This window comes from Notamacropus eugenii, chromosome 7, assembly GCF_028372415.1.
Source record: "Notamacropus eugenii isolate mMacEug1 chromosome 7, mMacEug1.pri_v2, whole genome shotgun sequence".
Classification (NCBI taxonomy): Eukaryota; Metazoa; Chordata; class Mammalia; order Diprotodontia; family Macropodidae; genus Notamacropus; species Notamacropus eugenii.
Window position 1 is genome coordinate 54019128 of NC_092878.1, and position 15968 is coordinate 54035095.

A 15968-nucleotide genomic window follows, 5' to 3' on the forward strand; every position below is an offset into this window, starting at 1 on the left:
CTATATTGAACTGCCTGTCTTCCAAGGGGAAGGGGTGGAGAGGGAGGGAGCTAAAGAAGTTGGAACTCAAAGTGTTAGGACCAAAAGTAATGTTCTTACCACTGGGTAACAAGAAATACAGGTTAAGGGGTCAAGAAAGCTATCTGGCCCTACAGGACAAAAGAGAAGACGGAGACAAGGGCAGGGAGGGAGGATAGAGGAGAGAGCAGATAGGTCACAGGGGCAATTAGAAAGCTTGGGTCTGGGGGGGGAGGGGATAAAAGGGGAGAAAATTTGTAACCCAAAATTGTGTGAAAATAAATGTTAAAAGTTAAATAAAAAAAAAAAAATCTGACTTTCAAATAGCAGATGCAAAAGAAGCACAAAAAGGTACACATGAAAGAGAAATCATAAGGGATTTGGTATTAAACTGTTTACATTCCTACATGGGGAGAGATACTTAGAATTCCTAAGAATTTTATCATTATCAGGGCGATTAGAACAAATATACATAGACACAGGGCATGGGAGTGTGCCAACTATGATAGAATACTTCTTTAAAAATAAGGATAAGGGCGGAGCCAAGATGGCAGAGTAGAAAGACGCACATACACATAGCTCTGAACCCACAATCCATAGAATGGCTACAGGGAAGTAACTCACGGCGAATTCTGCACCCAGAGGCCACGGAACATTGGAGCGAGGGAGATTTCTGTTCCAGAGAGACCTGCAAACCTCTCGCGGGGGGTCCTTCGCGCCACAGACTGGGCGCCGGGACTGGGAGCTGAGTGCAGCCCTGCTGCGGCCGCGGCACCGAGAGGAAAAGATCCGAGCAGGCTTCACAGACAGGATCTCCAGCGGCCACGCGGGTCCCTCCACCCACAGAGGGATCTGCAAACCTCTCGCAAAAGGTCCTTCCCGCTGCAGACGCAAAGCCCAGCCCAGACCTGCAGCGGCCGCGGCTCCGAAAGGTACAGATCCGAGCAGGCTTCAGGGACGGGATCTCCAGCGGCCGCACAAGTCCCTCCACCCACAGGTGACAGGGGTGGGTGAGAGAGTCTCTTTGGCGGGTCGAGAGGGGAGTGGGGTGCCCCCATAATTCAGGCCCCCCCGGGAGGTAGAAGCTGAGAGGCGGCTGCAGACAGGGGCTCCCCAAGCGGGCGGGAGCCTGAATCCATTGTGGAAGGTCTGTGCATAAACCCCCTGAGGGAACTGAGCCTGAGAGGTGGCCCTGCCCCCGCCAAAAGCCCTGAGGCTGGAAGCAGCATTTGAATCTCAGACCCCAAACGCTGGCTGGGAAGATCAGGAGGCGAGGTGGGTGTGAGGAGAATATTCAGAGGTCAAGTCACTGGCTGGGAAAATGCCCAGAAAAGGGAAAAGAAATAAGACTATAGAAGGTTACTTTCTTGGTGAACAGGCATTTCCTCCCTTCCTTTCTGATGAGGAAGAACAATGCTTACCATCAGACAAAGACACAGAAATCAAGGATTCTGTGTCCCAGCCCTCCCAATGGGCTCAGGCCATGGAAGAGCTCAAAAAGAATTTTGAAAATCAAGTTAGAGAGGTGGAGGAAAAGCTGGGAAGAGAAATGAGAGACATGAAGTCAAAGCATGAACAGCAGATCAGCTCCCTGCTAAGGGAGACCCAAAAAAATGTTGAAGAAATTAACACCTTGAAAACTAGCCTAACTCAATTGGCAAAAGAGGTTCAAAAAGCCAATGAGGAGAAGAATGCTTTCAAAAGCAGAATTAGCCAAAATGGAAAAGGAGATTCAAAAGCTCACTGAAGAAAATAGTTCTTTCAAAATTAGAATGGCACAGATGGAGGCTAATGACTTTATGCAAAACCAAGAAATCACAGAACAAAGAGAGAAGAATGGAAAAATGGAAGATAATGTGAAATATCTCATTGGAAAAACAACAGACCTGGAAAATAGATCCAGGAGAGACAATTTAAAAATTATGGGACTACCTGAAAGCCATGATCAAAAGAAGAGCCTAGACATCATCTTTCATGAAATTATCAAGGAAAACTGCCCTGAGATTCTAGAACCAGAGGGCAAAATAAATATTCAAGGAATCCACAGAACACCGCCTGAAAGAGATCCAAAAAGAGAAACTCCTAGGAACATTGTGGCCAAATTCCAGAGTTCCCAGGTCAAGGAGAAAATACTGCAGGCAGCTAGAAAGAAACAATTCAAGTATTGTGGAAATACAATCAGGATAACACAAGATCTAGCAGCCTCTACATTAAGGGATCGAAGGGCATGGAATAGGATATTCCAGAAGTCAAAGGAACTAGGACTAAAACCAAGAATCACCTACCCAGCAAAACTGACTATAACACTTCAGGGGAAAAAATGGTCTTTCAATGAAATAGAGGATTTTCAAGTATTCTTGATGAAAAGACCAGAGCTGAAAAGAAAATTTGACTTTCAAACACAAGAATGAAGAGAACCATGAAAAGGTGAACAGCAAAGTGAAGTCATAAGGGACTTACTAAAGCTGAACTGTTTACATTCTTACATGGAAAGACAATATTTGTAACTCTTGAAACATTTCAGTATCTGGGTACTGGGTGGGATTACACATGCACACACGCTCACATACATAGAGACAGAGTGCACAGAGTGAATTGAATAGGATGGGATCATATCTTAAAAAAAAAAATGAAATCAAGCAGTGAGAGAGAAATATATTGGGAGGAGAAAGGGAGAAATTGAATGGGGCAAATTATCTCTCATAAAAGAGGCAATCAAAAGACTCATTAGTGGAGGGATAAAGAGGGGAGGTGAGAGAAAAACATGAAGTCTACTCTCATCACATTCCACTAAAGGAAAGAATAAAATGCACACTCATTTTGGTAGGAAAACCTATCTCACAATACAGGAAAGTGGGGGATAAGGGGACAAGCAGGGTGGGGGGGATGATAGAAGGGAGGGCATGAGGAGGAGAGTGCAATTCGAGGTCGACACTCATGGGGAGGGATAGGATCAAAAGAGAATAGAAGTAATGGGGGACAGGATAGGATGGAGGGAAATATAGTTAGTCCTATACAACACAACTATTATGGAAGTCATTTGCAAAACTACACAGATATGGCCTATATTGAATTGCTTACCTTCCAAAGGGAAGGGGTGGGGAGGGAGGGAGGAAGAGAAGTTGGAACTCAAAGTGTTAGGATCAACTGTCGAGTAATGTTCTTGCCACTAGGAAATAAGAAATACAGGTAAAGGGGTATAGAAAGCTATCTGCCCCTACAGGACAAAAGAGAAGATGGAGACAAGGGCAGAGAGGGATGATAGAAGAGAGAGCAGATTGGTCATAGGGGCAATTAGAATGCTTGGTGTTTGGGGGGGGAGGGGATAAAAGGGGAGAAAATTTGTAACCCAAAATTTTGTGAAAATGAATGTTAAAAGTTAAATAAATAAATTTAATAATAAAAAAATAAAATAAAATAAAAATAAAAATAAGGATAAAAAGGGATGTACTAGAAGAGGGAAGGGAGACTTTGACTGGGGTAAATTACCCCACATACAAGAGGTTTATTAAAAAGAAGGAAATATTAGGTAGGTGGGGATGGCAGGCAACATTTGATCCTTATTCTTACCAGAATCGGCTCAGATGGAGAGGGAGAAATGAAAACAAATAGCAGAGTGAATTAAAAACCAGAATGAACAATATTTTGCTTACAAGAAACATGCTTAAAGCAAAAAAACACACACACAGTAAAGGAGACTGGAGCAGAATCTATTATGCTTCAGCTAAAGTACAAAAGAACAACAGGGGTAGCAATCATGATCTCAGACACAGCAAAAGCAAAAACAGATCTAAAACAGGTAGGTGGCAAAACTACATTTCGGTAAATGGTACCACAGATAATGAAGTAATATTATGCTCATATGCTCCAAATGGTACAACATCCATATTCTTAAAGAGTTAAATGACTTCTAGGAGGAAGCAGACCTTAAAACTATAGTAGTGGGAGACTTCAACTCTCCCTTCTCAGAACTACAGAAATCTAACCAAAAAATAAACAAGAAGTTAAGAAGATGAATGGAATTTTAGAAAAGTTAGATATGATAAACCTCTGGAATGGGAATGTAAAGGATATGCAAATGCATTTTTTTTCAGCAGTACAGAACACCTACATAAAAACTGACCACATATTAAGACATAAAACCCTCACAACCAAATACAAAAAAGCAGAAATATTAAATGCACACTTTTCAAATCACAATGCAATTAAAAGCCACATTCAATAAAGGAGGCTGGAAACAGATTAAAAATTAATTGGAAACTAAACAATTTAATCCTACAGAATGAGTGAATGAGTAGGTAAAAGAACAAATCATAGAAACAATCAATAATTTCATTAAAGAGAATGACAACAATGAGACAATAGACCAAAACGTATGGGATGTACCCAAACAGTACTTAGAGAAAAATTTAAGCGCTTACATCAATAAAATAGAGAAAGAACAGATCAATGAATTGGGAATGCAACTAAAAATACTAGAAAGACTATAAAAAAAATGAAATAGATAAACTATTGCTTAATTTTATTTAAAAAGCAAGAAAACCAAATTACCAGCATCAAAAATGAAAAGGGCAAATTCATCATCAGTGAAGATGAAATTAAATTATTAGGAGTCATTTTACCAAATTACATACCAATAAATCTGACAAGCTAACTGAAATGATAAATATTTAGAAAAATATAAATCGCCCAAATTAACAGAAGTGGAAGTAGAGTATTTAAATAACCCTTTCTTAGAAAAAGAAATGGAGCAAGCCATCAATGAGCTCCCTAAGAAAAAAATCCTTGGGACTAGATAGTTTCACAAGTAAATTTCTACCAAACATTTTTTTTAAAATTCTACTTCTACATAAACTATTTGAAAAATAGGCAAAGACAGAGTACTACCAAATTTCTTTTGCTACAGAAATATGATGCTGATACCTAAACAAGGAAGAGCAAAGACAGAGAAAGAAAACTATACACCAATTTCCCCAATGAATACTGATGCAAAAATTTTAAATAAATACTAGCAAGGAGATTTCAGCAATATATCACAAAGATCATACACTATGACCAGGTGGGATTTATGTCAGAAATGCAGAGCTGGTTTAAGATTAGGAAAACATCAGCGTAATTAACCATGTCAATAAAAAAATAACAAAAATCATGTGATTTATCTCTAGAGATGCAAACAAGGCTTTTGATAAAATAAAAAATTTATTCCTATTAAAAGCACTGGAAGGCAGAGGAATAAACAGAGCTTTCCTTAAAATGAAAAGTAGTATCTATCTAAAATTATCAGCAAACATTATCCATAATGGGGATAAGCTAGAAGCTTTCCCAATAAGACTGGGGTTTGTACAAAGTAAGGATGCCCATTATCACCACTATTCTTCAATATTGTACCAGAAATGCTGGCCATAACAATAACAGAAGAAAAAGAAATTGAAGTAATTAGAACAGGAGGAAATGAGCAAACAAAAACTATAACTCTTTGCAAATGGTATGATAGTATACTTAAAGAAGCATAGAGAATCAACTAAAAAAATTGCTGAAATAAATAGAGCAAAGTTGCAGGACATAAAATAAACCCACACAAATCATCAACATTTCTATATATTACCAATAAAGTCCAGCAACAAGAGATAAAAAGAAAAATTCCATTAAAAATAACTGTAGATAATACAAAAAACTAGAAAAATTACCTGCCAAGACAAACCCAGGAACTATATAAATATAAATACAAAACTCTTTTCACACAAATAAAGTCAGATCTAAACAACTGGAAAAATACTAATTGCTCACAGGCAGGACAAGCCAATACAATAAAAATGATAATGCTACCCAATTAATTTATTTATTTAGTGCCATACCAAACTACCAAAAAACTATTATATAAAGCTAGGAAAAACAGTAACCAAATTTATCTGGAAGAACAAAAATTCAAGACTTATCAAGGGAATCAATGAAAAAAAATTGTGAAGAAAGGTAGCATAGCCATATCAGATCTCAAAATGTAGTAGTAATCATCAGAACAGTCTGGTACTAGCTAAGGAACAGAGGGGTGGGATCAGTAGCATAGATGAGGTACACAACACACTGTAGAAAAAGACCATCGTAATCTAATGTTTGGTAAATACAAATATCTAAGTTTTGGGGACAAAAACTGCTAGAAAAACTGGAAAACAGTTTGGCAGAAACCAGGCATAAAACATCTCACAATGTATACCAAGATAAGGTCAAAATGGGTACATGATTTAGATGTAAAGGGTGATATCATAAGCAAATTAGGGAAGCATGGAACATTTTACCTGTCAGATCCGTGGACAAGGAAGAATTTATGACCAAATAAGATAGAGAACATTACAAGAGGCAAAAAGGATAATTTTGATTATGCTGGATTTAAAAGTTTTTGCACAAATAAAACCAATGCAACAAAAATTAGAAGGAAAGCAGAAAATTGGGAAATTTTTACATCATTTTCTGATAAAGGCCTCATTTCTCAAATATGTAGAGAACTGAGTCAAATTTATAAGAATACTAGTCATTCTCCAATTAGTAAACGAACAAGGGATAAGAGCAGTTTTCAGAATTCAAAGCCTTCTACAGTCATATGAAAAAAATACTCTAAATCAATATTGATCAGAGGAATGCAAATCAAAGCAACTCTTAGGTGTCACATCAATCTATCAGAATGGCTAACATGACAAAACAGGAAAATAACAAATGTTGGAAAAGAAGTGGGAAAATTGGAACACTATGGTGTTGGTGGAGTTGTGAACTGATTTAACCATTCTGGAGAGCAATTTGGAACTAAGCCCTTTGATCCAGTAATACCACCTCTACAGCTGCATCCCAAAGAGATCATACAAATGGGAAAAGGACCACAAGTACAAAAATATTTATAGCACCTTTTTGTGGTGACCAAGAATTACAAATTGAGGGAGTGCCCATTAATTGGGGAATGGCTGAACAAGTTGTTATCTATGAATATAATGGAATACTATTGTGCTATAAGAAATGACAAACAGGATGGTTTCAGAAAAACCCAGAAAGACTTACATGAACTGATTCAAAATGAAGTAAGCAAAACCAGGAAAACATTATACACAGTAAGAGCAACATTGTGACAACGACCAACTATGACTGATTTAACTATTTTCTGCAATACAATGTCCCCAAGACAATTCTGAATCCACCTCCAGAGAAAGAATTGATGGAGTCTGAATACAGATCAAAGCACACTTTTTTAAACTTTATGTTTCTTGGGGTTTTTTTTTGGTCTGTGTTTTCTTCTGCAACATGGCTAATATGGAAATATGTTTTGCATGACTGCACATGTATACTCTGTATCTCACTGCTTGCCATGTCATGAAGGGGAAAGGGGAGAGAAACTGGAACTCAAAATTTTAAAAAACATTTGTTAAAAATCAATTCCTAAGTCTTATTCAGTCTTGTTGTGTTTGTCCTATCAGATAATGACATAATTTGCAACTGACTTTGATTTGAGTGAGGGGGTGCTGTGCAAGGTCAACAGCCTCACTTTCTCCTCCAGAGCTACCTGGGTCCAGTGGCCAGACAGGCATCAGGACTATTTTTCAGGTTCTCACTTTGAGTGAAGTAATGCCCATTCAGTGAATAGGTCTCTTTAAAAAGTGAGCCAAGGGATGGCCCCTTTAAAAAAAAGAGAGAGAAATCAAACTGGGAGGGGAAGACCCTCAGGGTTGCTGGTCAAAAGAGAAAAGAGTTACTACTGACATTCACTCTGAGTCAGGAGGGTCCGAAATATAGCCATTAAGTGGTGCTTGGGCAGGATGAGTGGATTTTAGAGTCATTAGCATAGATGGTAATTAAATCCAAAGGAATTAAGGAGATCACCATGTGAAGAGCTACGGAGAGAACCCTGAGAGATACTTAATATTATACAAGTAATGATCAGGAGGGCAAAAACCATCTTTCTTTTTTCTTAATTGTATCTCCAGTGTTTAGCACAGTGCCTGACATACAGTAGATGCTTAATAAATCCTTACTGACTGATCTTAAGAAAACAATGAGAGTAGCCAGTAAAAGACTGCAGCAAAGTTCTAATCAGGAAGACAGAGATGGAGAGAATCCCAAAGAAGGAAGAGTTGCAGAGTGAAGATAATAAAGGCAGAAAACGGAAGTGGCACTGAGTAATAAAGAATATATCTACTCCTTTTCCTGGATTTATTTTCATGGGATTTCAAAATAAGGGGTATCCAGTAATGGAATAAGTAGCCAAGGATTCAATGTCTCCTTAAAGGAGCCAGGATTCTGTTAGTGCAAAGGGATAGAAACTGCATAAAAGAGATTCAGAACAAAGGGGAAATTGCTAATGGTGGAACAAGGGTTTCAGAGGAATACAATTTCGAACGAGTCATGCAAGAAAAAAAAATATGCCATTTGATATGTGACAAAGTTCAAGTTATTTTCCTTTTTGACAAAATATCTTTGATAACTAAACTTAAAAACTTTATATCCAAGGTTTAACTTATAAATATGGTTGGGAAGAACTTACCTCGCCCCAGCAGCTATGAAATACTGTCTATTCACTGGGTGGACCTGGAGAGTTCTTATTATGCTCATATTAGAATTGAAAATTTTCTCATATGAAGTTCCTGGTGTCCGCCTATCCACTATAGCCACATCTGCATTCCAATGCCCTACTATTAAAGTAGATGCATCATCACCCAAGAAGTCAAAGGATGAAAGAGAACATTCTTCATTTCTATAGACCTAAAAATACAAAAACACTTGTCTTAATAGCAATAAATAGCTTGTCGTCTATAGTGTCCTTCTTCCAAGAAGTTCTAAGAATAAACTGGGTACTTATAAAAATCTGCTAATAGTAGAAATAATTTTAATAATGATATGATCTTCTTACTATCCTGAAAAGGAAGCACTGGCCTTAAATTAGAACCATTTTCTAAAGAGGGAGAAAATAGGGCATTTAATAACTACACGATTTGCCCAAAAGAAACAAAAGGACTTAATCCCAAAACTAGAGCTGTATCCTGGTTCTTTAATTCAGTCAGCAATCACTGCACTTTTCTGATTGTGCATCTGTCAGTAAGTAAAAGTTTTTGAACACACACCTACAACATAGATCACATTTACTTATTTGTAAGTGTATATAAATATACCAACCATTGTACCAATAATTATGTGCATTGTAAAAATTATATAAAAAACTTAAAAAGGGTGACAGAGATGAAACAATATCTTATTCTAGAGTCAATAAGGAGTTGCTGAAATTTATTGGGAAAGGGTATGATCGGATAAGACCTGCACTTTTCACCTTGGGATCTACGTGGAGGAAGAATTGGAACAGAGAGAAAGTGACTTGAAGTAAGGACACCATGTATTGGGCTACTGTAATAGTCCCATAAGTGAGAGCCTGAAATGGGATAATGCCTAAATGCATAGAGCTGAGATGAAATCTTTCTGAATCCAAATGAATGGACATGTGGAATGAGGGGAAATGTAGGTTTGCCAGATTGTAGGTAATGCCAGATTCAAATCTTGGAAGCTAAAGAATAGTAGAATTAGGGAAATTTGGAAGAAAGGTGGGTTTGTGGGGAAAAATAATGTAATCACAACCCATCCATGTGTGCTCATCCTCTGTGCCTTTTGCTCAGTGAAATATGAAAAGGGGTAACAGAGAAAGCAGACAGAATCACAGGCCACTGGGGAAAGCCAGAGCCCATACGCTGAAGAGTACCTGAAGCCACAAGATGGCAATAAGCGGAGAGAGAGGCTAAATTTCTCTTGTGCAGCACCAGGTACCTGGATCAGGTTAAATTATAACCACTGGGAAAATCTCAAGCACAAAGCAGTCACAGGAGGCCAGTAATGGGAAAGGACAGTATGGAAGAGTACTGAAGAAAGATGAGGCATTACACAACCTGACAATGTGTCTCAAAGGGCATAAATCAAATCACAGAAAACATTTCCAGCTGATTCAGCAGCCTTTTGACTAAGGTGAATCCTTCACTGACCTTGTTTAATGATTTAGAGTGCTTCTTGGAAAGCTAAGTACCCAAGACAGTGTTCCAAACCAAACAAGGGTCCTTAAACTTTTCTTATGTAGATTTGAACTCAATAGGGTCTTCCAAAGCTAAAACTAGCCAAGGACTAAACCACAGAGAACTTGAGCTTCAAAACACTAGAATGAGAATGCACAAAGGCCCAATGTGTGGTGGAGTTTGAATGTATAATCAAGTTTATTTTTCATCTCAACATCACTGAAATAAAAGCATACAAGTAGCAGAAGTATTCCTAATCCCTCATGGGACAATGAGGAAAGAAGTTTTTAAGTGTGGTTGTTGTACACTCTAGTAAGTAGTCAGCTAAAAGGTTTTGCCTATTTAGGAAGTGTGCCCTTTAATGAAATATACTAACCTCCAATTTCATGCCTAAATCCCTCCCCATCAAATATTTGTCCAAGCCAAGAATGAAAAATGCTCTTTTCCCTTTCCTTACAATGGGTAGTCATATGACCACAAAAATAAAATAGCATCATCTTTTATTTCAAGAAGTCCCATCGAGAAATGGTCACTTCCTCACAATTTGGCTGCTACAATGATCACTTCCATATCCCATAAAGCAGCTGGAATATGATTTGAGGATATGCAAGGAACCACACTCACACTCACCTCTTCAAACACAGTCCTAGTAAAATCTCCACAGCGTACTGTCCCATCGTAGCTCAGTGACAGCAAATGGGCTGGATTGGCAGGTGAAAAGTCCATACAGCTCACTGTGTTACTATGAAGAGTAAAGGTAAAAACCCCATTTTCTCTAGGTTGCTGAGTCTGAAAAACAGGTATTTTTTTAAGGGAGGGAAGACAATAAAAATTATAAATATTTACTACATTAACATTCACTCTACAATAATAATAGCTAAGACATGGAAATTTGAAGCTATACTTAAAGACTTATCAATTTTTAAATCCAACTAAATATGACAAGTAAGAGGCTTACATATTTTTTTCCCACCAGTGTCTGGCCTTTTAAAAGTAGTTTAGTTATCAAGAACAGATTATCACTCATTTCTCATTCAGTCAGAAAAGGTGATGTCTACTAGACATTTCACTCATGGTATAAAATATTACCCAAGTCAATCTCTTTTCATCCCTATACTTCCCTATACTAATACAAGTTTTAGAGAAATCATCCACTGAATATACTTAGATCCAAGCATTATTAAAAATAAAAATTTTGTTCCCAAAATACACAATAAAAAATGCAATGTCAAAATTTCTCCATTAATATTGCTATAGCCAACAAATCCATGGATTAGTTCTTATGTTGTCACATTTATAACTAAATTATCATCAGTTCCTAAGAAGTCAGTTTCTAGATGCAGATTTCACAAATCATAATCTCAGAGTTAAAAGTCATTTACTACAATCTGTTTCTCTATAATATCCCCACTACAATATCCCCCTTAAGTGGTCATCCAGTCTCAGCAGGAGCAATCTACTACCTCCTAACACATCTATGCTACTTCAGTAGAGGTCTAATTGCAAGGGAGAGTTTCCTTATGTTGGCCCAAAATCTGTCTCTGCAACTTTTACCTTATACTTCTATTTCGGTGCTCTAAGGCCAAAAAATGATTGATCTAATCCTTCCTGATAGCGCTTCAAATACTTAAAGTGATCATGTATAACAAGATACTGATAGTAAGTCCTGTTGGGAGGAGCTATGGGAAGACAGTAAGCTTTACTGATGCCTTTTGTTACTATCCAAGAAGATAATCAAGATTTAAAACAAACTCAATCAAAGGTTAGCAAAACCACGTCTACATCAACCACATCTGCAAGCACAAGCAACATTTCACAGCCACAGCCCCCACCTCTCCACCAAAAAGGAGAGGTATATTTCTTTTTCCTCCAGAGACAAACTTAGTCATAATTATACAGCATTCCACTTCATTTTACATTCTTTCCACTTACATCATTTATCCCTGTGTATACTGTTCTCTTGATTTTGATCACTTCATTTTACACCACTTTGTGTCTTTTTTTCTTTCTGAAGTCTTCATATTCATTATTTCTTACGGTATGATAATATTCAATTATATTCATGTACCATGATTTGTCCAGCTACTTCCAAACTTATAAACACCCAACTTTCTAGTTCTTTACACAGATATAATCTCTTCCTCTTCCTTTCTGTCCCTCTTTCTTTCTTTCTTTCTCTGTTTAATCTCCTTGGGGCTTCTTTCTAGCAATGGGCTCTGTAGGTCAAAGGGAACAGACACTTTTTCAGCTTAATTTAGCTTAATTCTAAATTGTTTTCCAGAATCACTTGGGCCAATTCATAGCTCCACCAACACTATGTGATTTTGCCTTCTTTCCTGTAGCCCTTCCATCCCTTAAAGGCTGCCTTCTTAGAGGTAGATGAACTATCCTGCTGGTAAATCCTGTGGAGTTCTCATTTTTCATTTAGCAGCTTCTGAATTTCCCCATCATTTTCATCAAACCAGTCTTGGTGCCTGCGAGTGTTCTGACCCAGGTGAGCAAATGCAGTGCTGTACACCAAATCTCTTAAAGCTTCCCACCCCTTTCCTGCTCCACTGTTGCCAACTGTGTGTTGACTCAACTTTCCCTCCAAGTCAGCAACAAACTGTTCACGCTCTTACACTCAGAGAAGAACTCTAATTTGTTGACATTAATTCTTCTGGTAATCATTTTGCCTTGGGGGAACTTTTGATGAATGCAAATATTTAGCTTGGAAAGGATGAGTCTATGATCAGTCCAGCATTCTGCACCACACATTGCCTTTGTCACTCTCACATCTTGTCTGTCTCTTCTCCTTACAATCACAGTCTATTAGATGTGAATATTACAAGCCAAGACCAAAGTGGAGGGAGTGTTGCTGCATGATTTTCTGTTTGCAGATGATTGTGCACTCAATGCAGCCTCTGAAGCTGAGATGCAACAAAGTATGGATCAATTCTCTGCTGCCTGTGCTAATTTTGGCCTAATAATTAACACCAAAAAAACACAGGTGCTCCATCAGTCACCACCACACTATTCATACGTGGAACCATTCATTGGTTACAACAAATGGAGAAGTTCTGAATGCTGTGGATAAGTTCATTTACCTTGGTAGTGTACTTTCCAGGGACGTACACATTGACAATGAGGTTGATGCATGCATTGCTAGAGCTAGCTCAGTGTTTGGGAGGCTCCAAAGAAAGGTTTGGGAGAGAAGAGGTATTAGACTGACTACAAAACTGAAGATCTACAGAGCCATTGTGCTGACCTCATTGTTATATGCTTGTGAAACATGGACCGTGTACCAGCGCCATGCCAGGAAACTGAACTGCTTCCATTTGAACTGTTAGGAAGATTCTGAGGATCACCTGGCAGGATAAGGTACCAGACAGTGAAATCCTTGCTTGAGCTGAACTGCCAAGTATTCAAACTATGCTTCAGAGTACAACTCTGAAGAGCTGGCCACACTGTTCAAATGCAAAATGTATGCTTGCCAAAAAGACTATTTTATGGAGAACTCGCGTGAAGCAGGCAATCGCATGGTGGCCAGAAGAAATGATACAAAGACACTCTCAAGGTGTCTCTCAAGAACTCTGGATTTGACTGTGCAACATGGGAGACACTGGCACAGGACTGCTCAGCATGGCATGCCCACATCAGAAAGGGTGCTGTGTCCTTTGAGCAAAGCAGAATTGAGACAGCAAAAAGTAAACACAGGATGTGCAAATTTGGGATATCCACCCCAAATATTCACACGGACTATTTGTGCCCAACCTGTGGTAGAGTATTCCAAGCTTGTATTGGTCTGATTAACCACAGTCAGACACACTGAAATTTCACATTATCATGGTGATGTCATTTTGGTCCTCTTCGAAGACGAAGGACAACAACCAACCAAACATCACTATTTCCAACTCTTGTCAACTTGTCAATTTGCTGGGTATGAAATGAAACCTCACTTATTTTAATTTACATTTCTCTTATTGCTAGGAATGGCTGGTAATATAAAATGTGCCTTCTGAGATTCAGTTGTTTTTATCCTTTGACCACTTGGCTACTAGGAAAATGGCTCTTGATATATGTATGCTAATTCACTACACAGCATGGTACAAGAACTTTATCAGAAGTATTTGATGGAAAAATTTTTCCCCAATTAATAGTTTCTCTTCTTATCCTAGCTGCATTAATTTTTTTTCACGTAAAAGCTTTTTAATTTCATAGAACCAAAATTATCTATTTCATCAGTTACAATTTTTCTATCCCTTGTTTGGTTAGGAATTCTCCCTCAAAGCCCCATTTGTGAAAGGTTCAGCCATCCACTTTTCTCCATCTTTAAAGGATATGACCCTTTTAACTTCTGAGTAACCATTCAAATACATGACATAAGGTACTGATCTAAATATTTTTTTCCTAAAACTTCTTTCTAGTTTGCCCAGAAGTTCTTGCTGATTAGCTAAGTTCTTCCCCTAAGATATTTATGATCTTGGGTTTACTGAGCAAAGCTATTTACTTCAGGTGTTTCTGATACATTATCATTCAGTCAGTTTCACTGATCTAATTTTCTATTTCCTTAACTGCCACCAGAGTTTGGATGCTTACTACTTCATAATATGGTCTGAGATCAGAAAGTGACTATGAACCCTTCACCTCTACTATTTTTCATTATTTCCTTGTGATTCTAATTCTTTTATTCATCCAAATGAGTGCTGTTGTTATTGTCTTCAGTGGTAGGAACCTGTAGCCTCAAGGCCACATATGGCCCTCTAGGTCCTCAAGTGCGGCCCTTTGACCAAATCTAAACTTCACAGAAAAAATCCCCTTAATAAAAAGGATTTGTTCTGTAAAACTTGGCCTCAGTCAAAAGGCACAGACCTAGAAGGCTACATGCAACCTCAAGACTGAGGTTCCTCACCCCCCTCTAGCTCCATAAAGTAAGCCTTTGGTAGTTTCACTGGTAGAGCACTAAATCTAAAATTACATTGGATATTTTGTCATTTTTATTATATTGGCAAAGCCTACACATTAGCAATGCACACAGCTTCAGTTAATTTGGTGTTAATTTATCTCTATAAAGAGAATTTTGTACTCAAGCATTTATGTCTCAGACATGTCCTGGTAGATTTACTCCTATATATTTTTTTATTGCTACAAATAGATATATTAGAAATTATGGTAGATTTATTTTGTATCCCACTATCTTACTCATTAATCCACTGTTAGTGAAAATGTCTCCTGGAGAATAGTTTGGAATTACACTGGCAAAGTCCCTAAATATATTCCTTGACCCAGTGAGAACACCACTAGGCACAGACCCTAGCAAGGACAAAGACAGGAGGAAAGTTCGCGTATGTGCATGCATATATATGTAAAGACATAGATATAGAGCACTTTTGTGGTGGGGATGAACTGGCAGCAAATTAACTATCCTTCGATTAGAGAATGGCTAAAGAAATTTGGTATATAATATGATGAGATATTATTGCACTGAAAGACATAAAGAAACTTAAGGAAACTTGTACAGAATGGAGTAAAACCAAGAGAATAAATTACACAATGGCCACAGTAATATAAAGCAGAAAGGCACTTAGACGTGAGAATTTTCATCAATGCTATGATAAATTATGACTTCAGAAAACTAACAGCACAACATGCCTTCTACCTCTCAAGAGAGAGCCAAAGGACGATAAGTACTAAACGAGGTACACGCTGGCAGGTGTATTTGCTTATTTGTTTTACTTAACTGTACTTTATTATAGAGGCAGGTTCTATTGGGAGCGAAGGGCACTGGGAAGCGGTACCAATGGGGAAAGAAAGAATAAAATATGCTGTGCCTTTTATTCTGTTTCTAAGATGAGGGTATAAGGAAAGAAATAATCAGGTCATATCCATAGGCCCTGTAAATTATACCAGGAAATACTCATCAAGAAGCTTCTAAGAACTTTA

At 38.0% G+C, this 15968-nt stretch overlaps 1 protein-coding gene across 3 annotated transcripts in view; it reads right to left on the reverse strand.

Annotated features, from left to right (window-relative positions):
* Window positions 1–15968, reverse strand: part of WDR76 (WD repeat domain 76) — a 57083-nt gene that overhangs the window by 12874 nt on the left and 28241 nt on the right. For all 3 annotated transcript variants that reach the window (XM_072623626.1, XM_072623627.1, XM_072623625.1), the window contains exons 9-10: window positions 10677–10835; window positions 8540–8757 (exon numbers count right to left, since the gene is read on the reverse strand). In XM_072623626.1, coding sequence (XP_072479727.1) covers window positions 8540–8757; window positions 10677–10835 — 377 coding nt within the window. The remainder of the gene's footprint in view (window positions 1–8539; window positions 8758–10676; window positions 10836–15968) is intronic.